The sequence below is a fragment of the Engystomops pustulosus genome, chromosome 1, assembly GCF_040894005.1.
Source record: "Engystomops pustulosus chromosome 1, aEngPut4.maternal, whole genome shotgun sequence".
NCBI classification, from domain to species: Eukaryota; Metazoa; Chordata; class Amphibia; order Anura; family Leptodactylidae; genus Engystomops; species Engystomops pustulosus.
Genome location: NC_092411.1, coordinates 156,463,716 through 156,483,409, shown reverse-complemented (window position 1 = coordinate 156,483,409; position 19,694 = coordinate 156,463,716). Strand labels below are relative to the sequence as shown.

Below are 19,694 nucleotides of genomic sequence, written 5' to 3'. Positions count from 1 at the left end.
CTGACTGACCTGACTAACAGTTCTGGTGCAAGTCGACATCTGGCAGTCTACAATCGCTCTGCGCTGCTGGTAAACTCTGGATAACATGGTTAATGTTGAATTCCACCTCGTGGGCACGTCGCACAACAGTCGGTGAGCGGGCAGTTGGAGGCGGCGCTGCGCTGCCCTGAGAGTGGCAGCATCTGTGCTGGACTTCCTGAAATGCGCACAGATGCGGCGCACCTTCGTGAGCAAATCAGACAGATTGGGGTATGTCTTGAGGAAACGCTGAACTATCAGATTTAACATATGGGCCAGGCATGGCACATGTGTCAGTCTGCCGAGTTGCAGAGCCGCCACCAGGTTACGGCCGTTGTCACACACAACCATGCCTGGCTTCAGGTTCAGCGGTGCCAGCCACAGATCAGTCTGCGCCGTGATGCCCTGTAATAGTTCTTGGGCGGTGTGCCTTTTATCGCCTAGGCTCAGCAGTTTGAGCACCGCCTGCTGTCGCTTAGCGACGGCACTGCTGCTGTGCCTAGAGCTACCGACTGATGGCGCCATGCCCACGGATGGTAGTTCGGAGGAGGAGGTGGAGGAGGGGTGGGAGGAGGTGGAGGAGGGGTGGGAGGAGGTGGAGGAGGGGTGGGAGGAGGAGGAGGCATAGTAGGCCTGAAAGACCTGGACCGAGGTAGGCCCCGCAATCCTCGGCGTCGGCAGTATATGACCAGCCGCAGGGTCAGACTCGGTCCCAGCCTCCACCAAGTTAACCCAATGTGCCGTCAGCGATATATAGTGGCCCTGCCCGGCAGCACTCGTCCACGTGTCCGTGGTCAGTTGGACCTTGTCAGAAACGGCGTTGGTCAGGGCACGGATGATGTTGTCTGACACGTGCTGGTGCAGGGCTGGGACGGCACATCGGGAAAAGTAGTGGCGGCTGGGAACCGAATACCGAGGGGCGGCCGCCGCCATGAGGTTGCGAAAGGCCTCGGTCTCTACTAGCCTATAGGGCAGCATCTCCAGGCTAAGCAATCTGGAGATGTGGACATTAAGGGCTTGGGCGTGCGGGTGGGTTGCACTATATTTGCGTTTCCGCTCCAGCGTCTGGGGTATGGAGAGCTGAACGCTGGTGGATGCTGTGGAGGATCGTGGAGGCGACGATGGGGTTTTTGTGCCAGGGTCCTGGGCAGGGGGCTGACTATCAGCTGACACAGGGGAAGGAGCAGTGGTGTGCACGGCCGGAGGTGAACGGGCTTGGTGCCACTGAGTGGGGTGTTTAGCATTCATATGCCTGCGCATACTGGTGGTAGTTAAGCTAGTAGTGGTGGAACCCCTGCTGATCCTGGTTTGGCAAAGGTTGCACACCACAGTCCGTCGGTCATCCGGTGTTTCCTTAAAGAACCTCCAGACTTCTGAAAATCTAGCCCTCGCCACGGGAGCTTCACTACGTGACACATTTGGCGCTGATGCACCTGCTCTGGCCCTACCACTGCCTCTTCCAACCTGTTCTGGTCGAGGACTCTCCTCCGTCTCAGAAGCACTCTGTTCACCCGGCCTATCAACCCAGCTTGGGTCTGTCACCTCATCATCCTCCGATCCCTCAGTCTGCTCCCCCCTCGGACTTCCTGCCCTGACAACAACTTCACCACTGTCTGACAACCGTGTCTCCTCATCGTCGGACACCTCTTTACACACTTCTTCCACTACATCAAGAAGGTCATCATCACCCACAGACTGCGACTGGTAGAAAACCTGGGCATCGGAAAATTGCTCAGCAGCAACCGGACAAGTGGTTTGTGACTGTGGGAAGGGTCCAGAAAACAGTTCCTCAGAGTATGCCGGTTCAAATGCCAAATTTTCCTGGGAGGGGGCAGACTGGGGGGGAGGAGGCTGAGGTGCAGGAGCTGGAGGAGTGCCGATTTCGGTGACATGGGTGGACTGCGTGGAAGACTGACTGGTGGACAAATTGCTCGAAGCATTGTCGGCAATCCACGACATCACCTGTTCGCACTGTTCTGGCCTCAACAGTGCTCTACCACGAGTCCCAGTAACTTCAGACATGAACCTAGGGAGTGTAGCTCTGCGGCGTTCCCCTGCTCCCTCATCAGCAGGTGGTGTCTCACTCCGCCCAGGACCACGGCCTCTGACCCCTGCAGTAGTTGGACGCCCACGTCCCCGCCCTCGTCCTCTACCCCTAGCCCTCGGGTTAAACATTTTGAAAATGAAAGTTATAACTAATTTTTTTTTAACTTTTTTTTGTGTTTTTTTTTTTGTGTTTTTTAGTTTTTAAAACCAAACGATGCTATCCTATTGCTATGGCTATTTTCTAGCCAAGTATGAAAGCACACTGCTATGCCAGATGAGATGACGCTGAGTTATGAAAAAATAAACGTAAAATAAAAAGGAAATGGCAGACTGTGCCTAATTGAAATCCAACCCCTAATAAATTTTCCCACTTCGGTCTTTGCGATGGATATGTGCGTCACTAAGCGCTAAACACAAAGGTCGCAAGTCTCACTACAAATTCCTCACAATTTGCTAGTAGATGCACTGCAGCAAGGACAGCCACCAGCAGATCAACCAGAAATAAAATATATATAACGCTATTGTAGGCGTAAGTAAGCCGTTTGGATTCTCCTTTGGCTATTTTCTAGCCAAGTATGAAAGCACACTGATGAGATGACGCTGAGTTATGAAAAAATAAACGTAAAATAAAAAGAAACTGGCAGACTGTGCCTAATTGAAATCCAACCCCTAATAAATTTTCCCACTTCGGTCTTTGCGATGGATATGTGCGTCACTAAGCGCTAAACACAAAGGTCGCAAGTCTCACTACAAATTCCTCACAATTTGCTAGTAGATGCACTGCAGCAAGGACAGCCACCAGCAGATCAACCAGAAATAAAATATATATAACGCTATTGTAGGCGTAAGTAAGCCGTTTGGATTCTCCTATGGCTATTTTCTAGCCAAGTATGAAAGCACACTGCTATGCCAGATGAGATGACGCTGAGTTATGAAAAAATAAACGTAAAATAAAAAGTAAATGGCAGACTGTGCCTAATTGAAATCAAACCCCTAATAAATTTTCCCACTTTGGTGTTTGAGGTGGATATGTGTGTCACTAAAAGCTAAACACAACGGTAGCAAGTCCCCCTGCAAATTCCTCACAATATGGTACTAGCTGCAAATAAAAAAAAAAAAAGTATAACGTTATTGTAGCCCTAAGAAGGGCTGTTGGGTTCTTGTAGAATCACTCCTGCCTAACAGTAAGCTAATAGAACACCCTAACGCTTTCCCTGACCAGCAGCAGCTCTCCCCCTAGCGGCATCCAGACACAGAATAATCCGAGCAGCGCGGGCAGCGGCTAGTCTATCCCAGGGTCACCTGATCTGGCCAGCCAACCACTGCTATCGACGTGTAAGGGTACCACGTCATGCTGGGTGGAGTGCAGAGTCTCCTGGCTTGTGATTGGCTCGGTTTCTGGCCGCCAAAAAGCAAAACGGCGAGAGCTGCCATTTTCTCGAGCGGGCGAAGTATTCGTCCGAGCAACGAGCAGTTTCGAGTACGCTAATGCTCGAACGAGCATCAAGCTCGGACGAGTATGTTCGCTCATCTCTAGCTGTAACGCACTACATTATTAGCCCAAGAAAGCTCAAAAATACAGTCACAAGGATGGCTGTAGTCTCCTTCATAGTGGTAGTAATTGAGGCAAAAGCCCGTCACTGAGCCTGGATTTACATGGTTACTACAATGCAAAATACAGAGATAGAACCAGCAAGAAAAAGAACAAGCAAGTATCTGACACATAGAAAGTTTAAAGGAGCACAGAAGAAACTTAAAAAGAGCAAAGTATACTTTTAAAAAGAGACATCAGCCAAACTTGTTTGAAGTAAATTTTATTACCTTTAAATTTTTATAATTAAAATAAGATATTGAAGACAACCAGAAAGCAGTGGAACCTTTTAGTAAACTATTTCGCCTCAGCTAAAAAGATTGGATGTTGAAAAGAGATCAGTGCAATAGTTGCGGTAGGAACCCCAACTTCTACTGTAGTTTTCCATTATAAAGCGTCTGTATTGGTAGATTCTAATTCTCGATCTCCGTGTCACTGGTGGTCACAGCTTGTTCTATTCCAGTCCAGTGGCCATTTTTTACACCCTGGTGGTGATAACCATTAATCTTGCCAGTACCTTTCTTGCTCGATATAGGACAAGGTGTCAAGACTGGGTTGGATCTCTTGAGGCCCATAAAACTTCTTTGCATCTTGTATTCCAACATCATATGGTTTTGAGGAGGTAAAGCCAAACAAGCCCTGAATAAACACAGCACAGAAGGAGAAAGGTTAGCTCCCAGCATAGACATCTCACCATCACCAGTAATAACGCATTGGAAATTTACATCTCAGCCAAACCACTGGGTTTAAGAGAGTGCACTTGACTACTGACATACAGACATTCAAGCATGATAAAACGAGGGACACTTACTCATAGATCCAGACAGCGTTTACCACAGTCATGGTTACAACAGTTAATGAATCTATAAGTAAATGCCCCTTTTTTACCATGCTTGATTTTGATTGTTTAAAAACAATTGTTCAATGTTTTTAATTTATTACAGTAATGAAATTTGCTATTATTTTTGTAGCTTTCACATCATACATATTCTCTTGTGCAATATACTGGTCCTGCAGCCTAAATCCAACCTGAAACGGCATTGTGGGGGTGACTATGGCAAGGGAAAAGTAGCCCCCTCCATCTCTTTTCAATGCTGACAGTGGTCTCTAAATGGTAAAGTGTTAAACGACTGAGCAGTGTGCCGTTAGAGTAGTAGCCGCAATTGTGTGGGTACAGTAGTTTGTGTGCCCGCAATATCAGCTGGTCATAACTGCACTTCCAAAACCTAAAGCAACTAATTTGCTTTAGACATGTAGTTACTTTCTAATGTGGCAAAAGTTGGAAGAGTAAATATTACATACAAACACAGCACATGTATTGTCATTCTATACAATAATTTAAAGCCAAAAAGGCAATGTAAAGTTTTTTTTGCCCTCTTCTGGATGATTTATGGTTTGGACTCTATGGACCTTTTTCAGCCTTATCTACACCATTTACAATGTTTTCTAGCAAATAGTACCTGAGGATGTTCTCAATGCAGGTTCTCTGTCTAAAGAGGGCATTGACCACTGGGGCTCCCTCGGGCACAAGTGGAGCTTTGCAGAGGAAGCTCAGAATAGACAAAACACTGTGAAATGTCTGGAAGTCTTGTTCTTTTTCAGTGCGGAACGTTATCCTTTGACAGATCTCAGTGAGGATGACCAGGTCCAGGATAATGGGACTAGCAAGAAGGGAGTCCTGAAAAACAACGCAGATCAATAATGTGGTTATTCCTTTAAAAAAAGAATTATTCACAAATATGAAAATATTGTTCCAATTTATTATATTTGTTAATTTGTTATATCTTGGCATATCTTAGTAAAGTGATTTTCCCACTAAACAAGTAAAGTCCTATCCACAGTATACGGACTAACTTGCTGATCAGTGGGGGTCTCAGTGATAAGACCTTCACAGATCACGATAACGGGAGGTCCGAGGTATCTCCACTTGACCCCTTTTTGCTCCCCGAGATGAGTGGAGCAGCTGGTCATGAATGTCCGTGCTGCCCCATGGAGCTGACAGAAAGTGCCAACCTCGGGGAGTGACGAGGGGTCTGACGGAGGTACATCGGTACTCGTTGTCTGTGGGGGTCTTATTACTGAGGATAGGGCCGGACTTGTTACATAGGAAAACCCCTTTAATTATCAAACAATTCCAATAGATACAGATCCTGCACGTAATGCAGAGAAGTGGCTTTTGGACACATGGTGAAGATGGGAATAGCCTTTTACAAAAAGCCAGCTAAGTGGTAAAAATGTTATACAGACAGTCCCCTACTTAAAGACACCAGACTTACAGACAACCCCTAGTTAAGGACCCTTCTGCCACTGTGACCTCTGATGAAGCTCTCTGGATGCTTTACTAAAGCCTGAGATTGCAATAGTCAGCTGTAAAGTGTCTAATGAAGCTTTAGTGATGATCCTTTGTCCCATTATAAAACAAAAAAAATAAATTGTCAATGGGGCAAAAAAAATTTTTTGTCTAGAACTACAATTGAAATATACAGTTCCGACTTAAATACAAATTCAACTTAAGAACAAACCCATGGACCCCATCTTGTACGTAACCCGGGGACTGCCTGAATCAGCAAACTAGTATTGCCACTTTGCTAGGACATAGCTTTTTTTCCTGGAAGAGAGGGGTTACAAATCCTGACAAAGAGGAACAGAACTCAAACTGGGCAAAACCCTTTACTGCAGAGAGAGCATCTTGCGTTAGGACACCTACTATAAAGCCAGTAGTATGGCTGAAATGTCTGAGTAGCTTCCAATCTAGAGATGCCAGCCAGACTTTGGATTAATGCCTGCCACATAATGCTTCACTGCAAGGAAGGTGCGTTTCCATTTCCTCAACAGTAATCATCAATTGCTCCAAATCCAGTGCTTCAATCATAAGCTGATCACTGGGCAGGCTTATTTGACCTCATGATAAAAATGCTATAGATGGTAGAACGCTCTACTAAGGTATTGTACTTTGAATACAACACAAACTGAATGAGAGCTGTACATATTATATTTCTCTTCTCTTGATCTTTGTTGTAATATTGAAATGAGCAAAGTAACTGCAAGGACTTGGTATCAATATGTTAAATAAAAGGTTTACCTCACAAGTGTTGTGAATAACAATGGTGTTGGTTCCCCCCATCATGATTTCAGATGTATACTCATCCATTGCTCTTTTACTGTCTCCCACATATGGGACATATTTAATAACCACCTAGAAAGAAACAAAAGACACTATATTAAATAAAAAAAACAAAACTTGACAATGGAGAAAGAGACGAAAGTTAATGGGGTATTCCCACGATTCCTAAATATACTCAGGACTAGAAAATAACACATTCTCTAATTCAATGTTATTAACAAAAATACAGCATTTCACAGATATAGTTCCAACCTGTCTATGAGTCCTGATATTTACAACTTTGGTTGTCCATACGACCTTAGATCTTCTAACTATGATGGAATTATTTTCATGAATAGCTTCTCTTATTCTCTTAAAAGGGGTTTGCCCTTGAAAGAAAATTCTCCAATCCCCTAGTGATGTTTACACAATAGCGATCATTTTTATCCCCTTACTTAACAATTTTACTCAGTTTTATTCCTGTTTTAGCTCCTATCATTCCCTAGGCTGGTCAGTGTAAAATTCCAGAGTGTGGGGGGACTCTCTAAGCAGACACATTATGGTCCCTTTAGTGCTATGTGAGATGCTGTGTGCGGACAATGTGGTTAAATTATCAGGGTACAAGGTTTATATACACTTTCATTTAGCTTCTGAACATTCACTTGTATCTGACACATATAAAGAGAGAGGAGAAAGATCAGAGATGTGATGATGAGATCCATATAACAATTCTTAGCACTGCTACATCTCAGTTACACACACTGGCAAATAACAGCTCAGTGCAGCTTCAGACAGGAGAACAATACATCTTCCCCAACCCTAAAGTCAGAAGACTCATGTTCGGAACCAAGGGCAACCAAAATTGTGTACACTAGGACTTATAGAGACAGGTTGGACTTATATCTGTGAAATGCTGTATTTCTGTTAATAACAGTGAATTAGAGAATGCATTATTTTGTTATCCTGAGTATATTTAAGAATCTTGTATCTCTTCCTCCTGCCCATTACTCCATTACTAGACTAGGTTAGACACAGACACTTCCTGCCAGCAAGCAGGGTACAAAGACTTATTCTGCAAGTTACAGACAAGATAAAGTTCTTTATAGCAGAGCTGACTGTGTGTTTTATTGATTTTATACCCATCTCATGGATCTCATCATTGCTGATCTGTCTCATTTCTCTTTTTCTATGTGTCAGATACTAGTAGAATGTTCAGAAGATAAAAGTGTATAAACCCTGATAATCTAAACACTGTCTGAACACAGTATTTTATAGCACATAGAAATGATGAAGTGTCTACTTAGCCAGTCCCCGCCCACACTCTAGATGCTACACTGACCTGTCTAGGGAGTTATAGGACCAAAAACAGCACTAAAATTGCAAAGTAAGGGTTTAAAAATGATCTTTTTGTTTTCAAACCCCTTTAAGTCTGTTGAGCAAAGATACTTACACAGTGGTCTGGTTTCTCATTTGGTCCATATAAAACAGGGTTAGACTGAACCATGTCATCCACCACATTGCTTTTGGAGATCTCTTTTGAGCGGAATTGCTGAGGAGCAGAGAGGTTCTTTCCATCGTTGTTACCCAGGTGGTTATAGCTTACAATTGACACCGTCTGTACACATTTACAAAAAAAGAAAAAGTAATATAAATCCTTTGTATTGCAACACTACAATTCCAACATTAAAAGTCTTATTTCCAGAGCCAGTAATGACCACATATTTCCATGTCAATGTACAGTAATTCTCAGTTTAGTCCTATATTATGAAATGTCTCTTCATTTCTCATTTATGAAACCAGTCATTCATTAATGTATTACGTCACGGCCACTCAACCCCTAAATGACAGCCCACTTACTATTTATACGTAGCTGCATCGAGTAGCTGCAAGGTTGGATGTCATTCACAACCAGACACCTGAGAGAGAAGGCAGAAGCAGTTTTTAACCCTTCCTCCTCCTTGACCGCTAAATACACAGTGCCATATGAAGTCAAATGGGGCAGATTTATCAAGCTGTCTGAAAGTCAGAATTTTCCTAGTTGCCCATGGCAACTAATCACAGCTCAGCTTTCATTTTACCAGTGCTCATGAATATTTTAAAGGAGAGCTGTGATTGGTTGCAATGGGCAACTAGAAATATTCTGACTTTCAGACAGATTGATAAATCTGCCCCAATGTATACAATGCTCAGAGCTGTTACCTGTATAACTTTAAATAGTTACATGGTGTGGCGATTGGCTGTTTTCACCAAAATTACCTGTGGTTGTGAGAGATCTCGCAATACAGGATTGTTTTACATGTAACAGGGACCACTATGACTTCTGCAACTGTGGGGGCAAGGCCATATAAAACAAAAATTATATTGATTTTCCACCAATGAACTGCCAGTAATGTAGAAGCAAAGTAGGAAAGATAGAAATCAAGCTATTTTTTATCAAAGTGACTACCTTGCAACATAGGAAAATTCCACCTTGAAGAACACTGGACTACAGTATTTTTCGGACTATAAGGCGCACCATCAATAAATGCCTACTAAAAATGTCTAGGTTCATATATAAGGCGCACCTGATTATAAGGATGAATGACCAGCAGGTGGCAGACCTGTGCACAGCTCAAGGCAGCTGTTGTCTGTAAGTAATGTTCATATATAAGGCGCACTGGACTAGAAGGCGCACCTTTGATTTCTGAGAAAATCAAAGGATTTTTCGTGCGCCTTATAGTCCGAAAAATACGGTATATACCAATATCAACTTGTCTAAAACACTATTATACCCAGACTAGAACTTAAGAAAGAAAAACAAAGCCACACTTCTACACGCCAAATATCATGGTGGAGATTTATCAGAAGTCTCTCAGCTGTTCTATCTAATTGCTCATGTCAACCATTCAGAGCTTGGCTTTCATTTTCCCAAAGCCATTTATAAAATGAAAAGCGGAGCTCTGGTTGGTTTCCATGGGCAACTAGAACAGTTTTACCTCAGAAAATTATGATAAATCTCTCCCCATATGTCTGCCCTCCCCTCAGCAGTCTACTTGTTGTGGGGGCATAAGTAGGAGACCACGGTAAAGACTAGGCTAAAGACACAGAGCCAGAAAAAGATATTTTACCCATGTTGGTTTTAACACAGTACTGATAAGCCAGAATGCCTTGACTCAAAATCCTGACCATCTGAATGCACCCTTACATGCAGCTTTTAGATGCTCTTCTGGTTTCATATATTTTATTGTAGAGTGCATCAGCAGAAATATTTTGGAGGACATAATTACCTTCAATCCAGCACCAACAAGAAAATCCACCAGAACCGATTTAATCTTGGTTTGTCCAGATTTAAAGTCATCTCCACCAATAAAGACTGAGTGCCTCACAGCCAGTTCAATTGCCCCAGGAACAAATGTGTTTTGAGGAGAACCATTGATGTAGGCACAGCCCTCTAAAATGCTGGCCACCGCAAACATTGTGGAAGGAGAAACCTCAAGTCCAAGCTATGCAAGTAAAGAAATCACAAATAAATATATTTTCAAGTAACTACAAGGAAGGTCATGATAAATCTTAAGGATATGTGGAATTGTTAAGTGGCCAGATCCTATTTTGGCCCCAATGACTTCTTGACTACTCAACAATTGTGCACTTTATTAATACTCCTAGCACATATTTATACAGTCAGAACACTACATAGGTAAGATAAGAATTTATGCAGATTTTATCTTTGAGAGCAAAACTACTGTAATTTCTATAAACTCTATAACCTTTATGTTGCGTAAGATGCAGTGTATTAAACAGGTCTCCTTAGTAAGTGAGCCAGATCAAGTGTAATGAGTTCAGAGGTCTCTAGTGATGGAGCAGCTGATGAAACCTGACCCCTAGGAAGGATCTAGAGACAATGACATGCATGGTGTCATCACTCTGAACCAACCAGATATGTGCACAATACAAGGCGATAGGGAGGAACTAATCTGCTTACACGTGCTTTTCTCCAAACCCTCCCCCCCTTCCTTATACATAGAAGAGGAATTTCCTATTCACATATACAGAGCAGGAAGTAGAACACACTGCAGTCAAATCAGTTAGTAAGAAGAACTAGTTATATAGTTCAGGAGCTAAACTTCAGAAAAACACTACAGTATGTGTGTATATCCTTTTAAAAGGTGTGACAATACTGTAAGATGCTTAGTCATATCAGACTTGCAGTCTCATAGTAACACTCACCTCAATGGCTTTAAGCAAGTTATCAGCCGTATCATTAACCCCAGGAATCAAATCACAGAAACGTTCTGTATTTGCAGTCCACAATACAATAACTTTGTCTACTCCGCTGGTTCTTTTGAAATCCTGGATGTCTTCACGAATTTTCTGAACCTATATGTGAGATGAGATAGTACAGGTAAATGCCTATATGTACTCTGTGTTCAAAGAATTGATGAGTGAGGACAACCTGTCAAATTATTACATATTCCCAAGACAGGTAAAACTGTTTTAAAGATGAATATCATACAAGAAGAGCCCTGCAGCCTTCTTATGAGGCTTCTTACTCGTAAATACGCAGGTCCGTTGATCCCCTTTATAAAAAATAACTTTTTTGATCTTACCAAAAGGCTGCAATGAAGAAGAGTGAAAAATTTAAAGGGATCTAAATACTTTCCGTACCCACTGTATGTCAAATAATAATACATTAAAGGCTAATAACATGATCAGATGAAACAAAAATTAGGACTCAACTCACAAGAGCTTGCAATCTAGGTCATCTTTGTCGCATTCTGAATTACAAAATAAGGCTCAGGCTTTGGCATGGGATTTGGTCGAAATAAATCAATAACAGCTATAAAAGCTGTATTAGATGCAATCCCAATGCATCTCTAATTAAGTTCCTGAAAAGACCCAGGCAATGATGCAGTAAATGAAAACTATGGACTATACAATACTTGCTGTAAAAAAACATGAGAACATTTCAGGCCAAGGCAAAAAAGAAAAAGTGTGCAGTCTTAGTATATGGAATACAGACGGCCCCTGACTGAAGAACAACCCAAGTCTAGTTGCAAACGGACCTCTGGATGTTGATAATTTACTATACTTTAGCCTTAGGCTACAATACATAGCTATAGGAGTTATCAGAGGTGTCTGTAATGAAGCTTTATTGTTAATCCTGGTTCTTATGACAACTCAACATTTTTTAAAATCCAATTGTTACAGAGACCAAAAAATTTTGGCTGGGGCAACAATTGTAAAATATACAGTTCCGACTAACCCCAGGACTAATATAAGTTGTGCCAACTTATATTCATGAAGATGCTAAATTCAACATTTTTTCTCAGCAAGAAAAGATACTTCCAACACGGTAAAGATGTAGTCTTGAAAATAGGCCAGCTTTTACCTGCATGTCAAGTAGCTGAACTGGTGTAACAGAAATAGCTGCTGGATTATAAATTGAAATGGTTTTGATGCTGGTATTTAAGCCCTTTACAGCCACAGTATAAGGCTGGTTTCACATGGCTGATCCACTTTTAAGAGACTATGATACAGTTTCAGAGCATATCAAGGCTTTTTGTACCTGCTCAGCTTTGGTACCATGAATAACATGGTCAGCCCTGGCTTCTTGATTGGCTGCAATAAACTCAGGTATATAAATTGAAGGTCTGGGCTGCATCTTCTCCATGTGAGGTCTCAGCAATTCCTGGAGTTGCCAGTCTAGGACCTCTGCTCTCTTCATGGCTTCACCCAGATTTAAAGATGAAATATCCCAACCTAAACAAAATTATAAAATTAAATATCATACAAAATATTTACTACATTAATATTCTGTTAAGCAGAAATCCAATTTTTTGATATCCACATTTAATGTTACACTCAAGGCTTAATAAGCATTTAACCCTAAACATCCCTGCTGTCCTGTATATACAAACATATTGCAAGATCTGTTCACCACCATGTGTAGGATTTGGAAACAAGACTCCTCCAAATAGGATTGACTCTTTTCTATCAAGGGTGTCAGCTCCTCTACCTTGAGAAATATTAGTATTTTCTACCTAAGGTGCATTTTGTATAATATTATTTAGCTTGTGCAATAAAGGTTTTAAAATATTAAAGTCTGAGTTTGGTAAAGACCAAAACATGTATAAAGAAAACAGACTTACCATCAAAGACAATATCATTGGGATGTACCATGGGAAGAAGGTCTCTGAAAGGAATATATACTTCTCCATCAGGTCCAGAGCCCAGACAGACAGTGGATGACTGGAACAGGGAACCATAATAGTTGGCAACCTAGAGAAAGAATGGGTACATTAATGACCAATTCATCAAAATTAACTTTTACCAGATTCCCATGCACCCAGTAACCCTACTTAGAAAGTAATGATCATTACACTTATCCTTCCATAATCTTATCAGCAATAAAGATGAGGAAGCCCGCAATGGCTTTTATGACTATTGGTGCTCTTAACAACGTACCTGGCTACATGAAAACATTCATGTAAACTATTAATATTTACTTTAAATGGACCTTAGCATTATGTCATTTTTCCTAATCCTTTACATAAAAAGGTGTATTGGGTAAGACTATTGTAGCGGGAGTATAAAATAAAACATATGTAGGTCACAGTGTACCTTCTTGCCAGTCTTCGTCATCCATGATAGTCCCATACGATTGGCCAATACTGCTGCAGTAACTGTAGTTCCGTTGTTTCCACCCCAGCCAACCAGCATGACTCCAAGTTTGGGTACCTTTCTTTCTGTTCTGAAAGTGAACTTAGTGGAACACGGTTTGACCTGTGGACAAGACATTATATATTTACAGCCCAGCAAATACAACAGTAGTCAAAGGTATATAGGGTTATAAACTGAGCTTTGGCTAAGGGGTAAAGCCCACTCCTATTCTTCTCTGCACTTGGACTAAAATATTTTTATGCAATGTCAGTAAGGGGTCTCTTCACCTTAGAAATAATTGAAATGAGATTAGTTACGTGGGTGACTTCCTACTGACACAAACTGGAGTGAAATGAGCAAATGAACTAACAAGGGAATTTCCTAGAAAGTGCTATATGAGGTCTAGCAGAGGTTACTGTGCACATTGTTTTCTTAAATGCAAGAGAAGTTCAAGGATGTAATCATAAACAGAAACTTATTTCTGAAATAATGTCTAGTCAGCCATGGGAGATAAGCGGGATCATGTAAACCTTGTATAATAATGTTCAAGAGGAGTCATTACAAAGGCCTTTGCTCCAATTACAAAAGCAACTGACTATAATGTACAAATCAGGTCTCAGTCATAGTTAAGATGCATGATGTATCCACCTAAATAATCATACACACATAAAGGCTTACACACGACTGTGCCCAGTCCCTGAATCCCGGTAACCGGAAGTCAATGCTGAGGATGGGATAATGTGCATCACAGTGATAGATATATATCTAATACATGGAGTCCCTTCTTCTCTGCAAAACGGGAGCACAGGACTGGGTCTGTTGTTTCCTTGAAGTCCCATCCATGAAACAATGGTGGGTGCAAGAAATGCAATTAATTATGAAATACTGATCAATTCCAGGCATGGCCAGGCGATGTTTGTAGAATAATTAGCATGTATTAACCAAAGGAAGGGGGGTAACCTTTTATTTATTTTATCTGTGTGCGGTTACTGCCACGGTGGCTAGCAGAATATTCAGGGGAAAATGGCAATGTCATTCTATACATGCTGACAGGGCTACTTTAAAGGGGTTATGCGAGAATACCAATAAAAAAAAAAATAAATGTGTACTCACCTCTTCAGTCATTCCTGATTTCCTGCGCTGTGGTCTGTCTGATCCGTGCCCCAACGGAAGCTGCGCTCGGGAGCCTGTATCCAACCCGGCCACTCCGATCCGTCACCGTATCCCAGCATCTACAATGCTGAGAGACAGGGACGGATGGGAGTGCCAGCCGGAAGCTCCCCGAGTGCAGATTCCGTGCCCTGTAAACAAACAGGGGCACGGATCACATGGACCGCAGTGCGGTACATCAGTAGCGACTGAGGAGGTGAGTACACGTTTATTTTTACTTTTCTTTGTTTAAACCCTCCCCAGCCTGTCCCCAATTTATTGGTACTCTCAGATAACCCCTTTAATGTTACCTCCATTACCAGACAGCCCTTTTTATCCTTAGCAGGACAAGGCAGTCCAGGAATGCTCACCTGACAGAGAACCTAACAGGCATATAGGTGCCAAACAAGCAGCACTGTGGCTAGGGATGCAGCTATACAGGAATCAGTCAAGCAGAACCTATTAGAGCAGACCTGGGCAGTGTGCGGCCCACGGGCCATATCCGCCCTGTTTCTGAAGGCCCACATGAGCTCCCCTGTCTGACTGCCTGCCCTTGCACCTGAATGCTGAGGCACTGCGGGTATGGAACCGCGACCAGTCCCCAGGGAGACGGGGGCCCGCAACTGTCAGCATGGAAAAGCAGGGAGCAATACACTCTCTGTTCTGCCACTACCTACAACGTCGCCGACACTAGGAACTTTATTACAGGACTGGAGAGATCAGAGGGAAGGTGAGTATTTTTTTGTGGGGGGGGGGGAGGAGTTTCTTAAAACCTGCACTGCATAAAAAGGGGAGGATGGAATGGAGACAAAAAAGAGAGAGCATGAAGGGAGAGGGGGATTACAAATGAGGGCATAGTGGAGGGAACATTATAAGAGGGGGGATAAAAGCAAAGGGGCACTATAAATGGTGGCATAATGAAAGGAAACATAATGTACGCTGTACTGAGGAGACCCAAACAGGTTGAAAGAGTGCTGTCTACAGTTGGGAATCTGTTCCTTTTGGCACAGATATACTGGTTTGGTTTAAGGTTATTAGACTTCTTGTAGGTCATATTTGGTGTTAAGGGGGCTGCCTTTCAAGGTAGCAAAAGAAGGCATTGTTTTCCATTTAAAAGCTTTGAAAACATATCTGCATACTTTCTATTGAGTACACATGCGCACTGACTATTGCAGCATGTGTGGCTACTGGAGGTAATCATGCAGTTACAGCTATCTTCTCAACAAACATCTGACTGACAACCATTTAAAGGACATCTATCACCAGACCAAAGATTGTAAACCAAACATACAGACATACTGGTATGTGCCCCCTCTGGCAAGATCTGCTATTCTTTTACCTTCTTAAACCCTGTTTTGTTTTTTACTAAAAAGAGGCTTTTAAAATTATGCAAATGAGCCTGAGGGGCTCCTGGCTCCATAGGGGTTAATGGAGCCCCTCAGGCTCATTTACATAATTTGCAAAGCCCAAAAACAGGGGCATAATAAGCTAAAAGAACAGCACAACCTACCAGAGGAGACTACACCAGTATTGTCTTTATGTTTGGTTTACAATCCTTGATCTGGTGATAGATGCCCTTTAAGGTATATGTGGACATGTACTGAAGTGCACATTGTAGCTAGTATGCCTTTATACAGTACATATTGTTTGTATGAATGAGGCCGCTACTACAAAGCATAAGAAGAGTGAATAAATCAGGCAATACCTGTTTGAGGCTAACTGAGTATATCTGATGGTGAGCTTTGGAGAATACTAGGTCTCTTTGTCAGACGTTTCATGCATAACATCTTGTCTGACAAAGAGAACTACTATTCTCCAAAGCTTACCATCAGATATATTCAGGTAGCCTCAGAACGGTATCAATTGATTTATTCACTCTTCTTCTGCTCTCCATGCCTAACACGGTACAAATCTACATTACTACAACCCATATACATATACCTTATCCACCATACATGATGACAACATACAGAGCCTTGCATATCTGGTCTAATATGTGAAAGGTGAGCTACAATCCTAATGTTATCTGGCCAGACTTAAAGGGGTCGTCCACTTTAAGCACATTACAGTAAATAATTTATCATTGAGTTGTGTAATGAAAAGTTATTACATTTTCCAATATACTTTCTGTATCAATTCCTTACTATTTTCTAGATCTTTGATAGAAGCTTCCTATAGAATGATAGCTATGTTTACTTCCTGTAGAAAAACACTGGTCCATGGTCAGCTTTGATTTCATTGTGTATTATAACGAGTCGTGCACCTGTGTGTGATCACATGACCATGGACCGATGTTTATCTACAGGAAATAATTTATGAAGCTCCCTGTTACATGCAGAATTGATACAAAAAGTGTATTGAAAATATTTATAACGTTTCCTTACACAAAAAATATCAATTATTAATTGGAATGTACGTAAAGTGGACAACCCCTTTAAGTCGCTAGATAAGGAATAACCTCCCCTCCACTGAGGTAGAGAATTGGAAAAAAAGATGGATATTATAAGCAAAAACATGCAAATAAATATAGCATGTCACAACCCTTAAGTTTTATATTACCCAAAGTTCCACATGCACACAACCTAATGGACTGGATAATTGACTGGTAATTGTAATGTATTTAGTGATCAAATACTGAGCCAGAAATTAAACTTATTCCAGATCCACAGGATAGGGGTATATAACTGTACTGTTGCACCTCCGGAATAAAGCACATGGGGGGAACCTGACCCACTTCCTACAACCAGAGGGGGTTCCAGTACATCTGCCACCTTAATATATGGTACAATCCCTTTATTACATGCAATATCAGTCCTTACCTTGGTGACACCATTTTCTTCATAAACTTGGGTAGTATCGTAGCTGTAATCTGCTTCAATAACATCCTTTAGATATCGTACATTGGAACTTTCAATCTTGAATTTCTCTGCCATTTTTAATCTATGGAAGAAAAAAGTAATAATTTAAAAGTCATGACTTTCTAGGATAACACCATATCTGTTATCTTCAGTGAATGGGAGAAACACTCTAGGATATGACCTATAGTCAGCAATGGCGTCTAACATTATGAGGTCCAGTTTTGTTTCTGTGGAAGCCTATAACCCAATTTCTTTATCTTTCGCCTCAAATAGTGTAACCAGCTCGGGCAATCTATGTGTCCTATAAATGCATAATGTTACTTTAAAAGCAGAGGAAATGTGCAGGGATCTCTCCAGGATGACAGGCATTATTCTTCCTACAAAGTCAGCATGACAGCCTAGGAGGGGGGTGGAGACTTGACACATGAATGAATGAATCAATGAATGAATGAATCAATGAATGAATGAACAAGAAGTCTTAAAGACCCTGCATGGGGCGAGCCTGGGATTGGTTCCTGTTTAAGAAGGTCACATATCTGCCATGAAATCAGGTTGGATGAGTTAAAGATGGGGGAAGGGACTGAGAAATCCCACCACCCTTTCCCTGCAGCACATCAATGGTTAAACAAGGAAGGGAAGAACAAGATGTCAGAATAATAAAAGTGAGTGCATAAAGAGGTTACAGTGTTTCCCCCATCTTTAAGGGTTTACCACAGTCTACAGATGAGGAGGTGGGATAATGAATCCTAAATCCTGTCACCACCCTGACTGCTAGGGAGGAAGGATGTCTATACTGTATGAGGCCTGCCAGCTCCACTCACCAGTGTTTCCAGGAGCTGTCCGTCACAAGCTGACGATGCCGGCTGAGCCGGAGCTTCCTTATGTACACACGTCTGCAGCTTCTCCTCCCCCCGCTGGCAGCCCGCCCTCCTGTTTCACAAACCCTCAGGGAGGGGGCACCTGGACGTGCCAAGTGCTGCTGAGAAGGGGATTGTACAATGGGGCGTGGGAAAGGCCAGGCACGTGGAGGCAACGTCGTCTAGAAGATTCTGCCGGCAGGGCGCCGGGCAAGCGATGTGACGAGCTGCATCGGAGCGGAATTTCCTCAGCACACAAGCACTTGAAGTGGCCTGTATTATTCCACAATCTTCACACGTCTTTATTCAAGTACTAGCAAATATGGAAGAAACTTCACAGTGACTGGTGACAGGAGAACACGCATGTAAGCTCACACTTCCAAAAACACTGGCCAAAGCCCCCCCCCCCCCCCCAAAACAAAGCCTCAAATTAATACACACGAGGAAAGAGCTGAGCAATAGGAAGATGTATGAAGCGGTTTCCCTTGGTAACCCAGCACTGTCCTCTAATGCATTTTTAACAGTTCAATCCTTGCCCTGCTGTTCCATGTCAACTTGATGCTGCAGATATAGGCTACAACCTGAAGCTCACCACATAGTGATGCAACTGTTACAATGGTTTTAACACAGACCCTGGCTGCCTACCTACCGGGGTCATGTGCCGTCCTGGTTGCCTACCTACGGGAGGAGGGGGGGGGCAAGTGCTGTCCTGGCTACCTATCTACCGGGGGTCATGTGCTGTCCTGGCTACCTATCTACCAGGGGTCATGTGCTGTCCTGGCTACCTATCTACCAGGAGTCATGTGCTGTCCTGGCTACCTATCTACCGGGGGTCATGTGCTGTCCTGGCTACCTATCTACCGGGGGTCATGTGCTGTCCTGGCTACCTATCTACCGGGGGCCATGTGCTGCACAGGCTACCTATCTACCAGGAGGCCATGTGCTGCACAGGCTACCTATCTACCAGGAGGCATGTGCTGCACAGGCTACCTATCTACCAGGAGGCATGTGCTGCACAGGCTACCTATCTACCAGGAGGCATGTGCTGTCTTGGCTACCTATCTACCAGGAGGCATGTGCTGTCTTGGCTACCTATCTACCAGGAGGCATGTGCTGCACAGGCCACGGGGGGGGGGGGGGGGGGGCATTTACTGCACTGTCTACCTATCTACCGGGGGGGCATGTGCTGCACTGGCTACCTATCTACTACCGGGGGGGGGTGCATGTGCTGCACTGGCTACCTATCTACCGGGGGGGGTATGTGCTGCACTGGCTACCTAAATACCGGGAGGCATGTGCTGTACTGGCTACCTATCTACAGGGGGCATATGCTGCACTGGCTACCTATCTACCGGGGGGCATATGCAGCACTGGCTACCTAAATACCGGGGGGCATATGCAGCACTGGCTACCTAAATACCGGGGGGCATGTG

The 19,694-nt window shown here is 43.0% G+C and overlaps 1 protein-coding gene across 1 annotated transcript; it reads right to left on the bottom strand.

The window, feature by feature from the left end:
- Nucleotides 1–3,862: 3,862 nt before the first annotated feature.
- Nucleotides 3,863–18,384, bottom strand: ISYNA1 (inositol-3-phosphate synthase 1). Its single transcript, XM_072112546.1, has 11 exons — nt 18,226–18,384; nt 17,366–17,486; nt 13,359–13,520; nt 12,887–13,016; nt 12,304–12,497; nt 10,965–11,114; nt 10,025–10,240; nt 8,209–8,373; nt 6,738–6,851; nt 5,116–5,333; nt 3,863–4,294 (listed from the first exon to the last, which is right to left on the bottom strand). Exons 2-11 carry the CDS (start codon nt 17,477–17,479, stop codon nt 4,069–4,071), a joined length of 1,689 nt encoding a protein of 562 aa, XP_071968647.1. The 5' UTR covers nt 17,480–17,486; nt 18,226–18,384; the 3' UTR covers nt 3,863–4,068.
- Between the last annotated feature and the right edge of the window lie 1,310 nt (nt 18,385–19,694).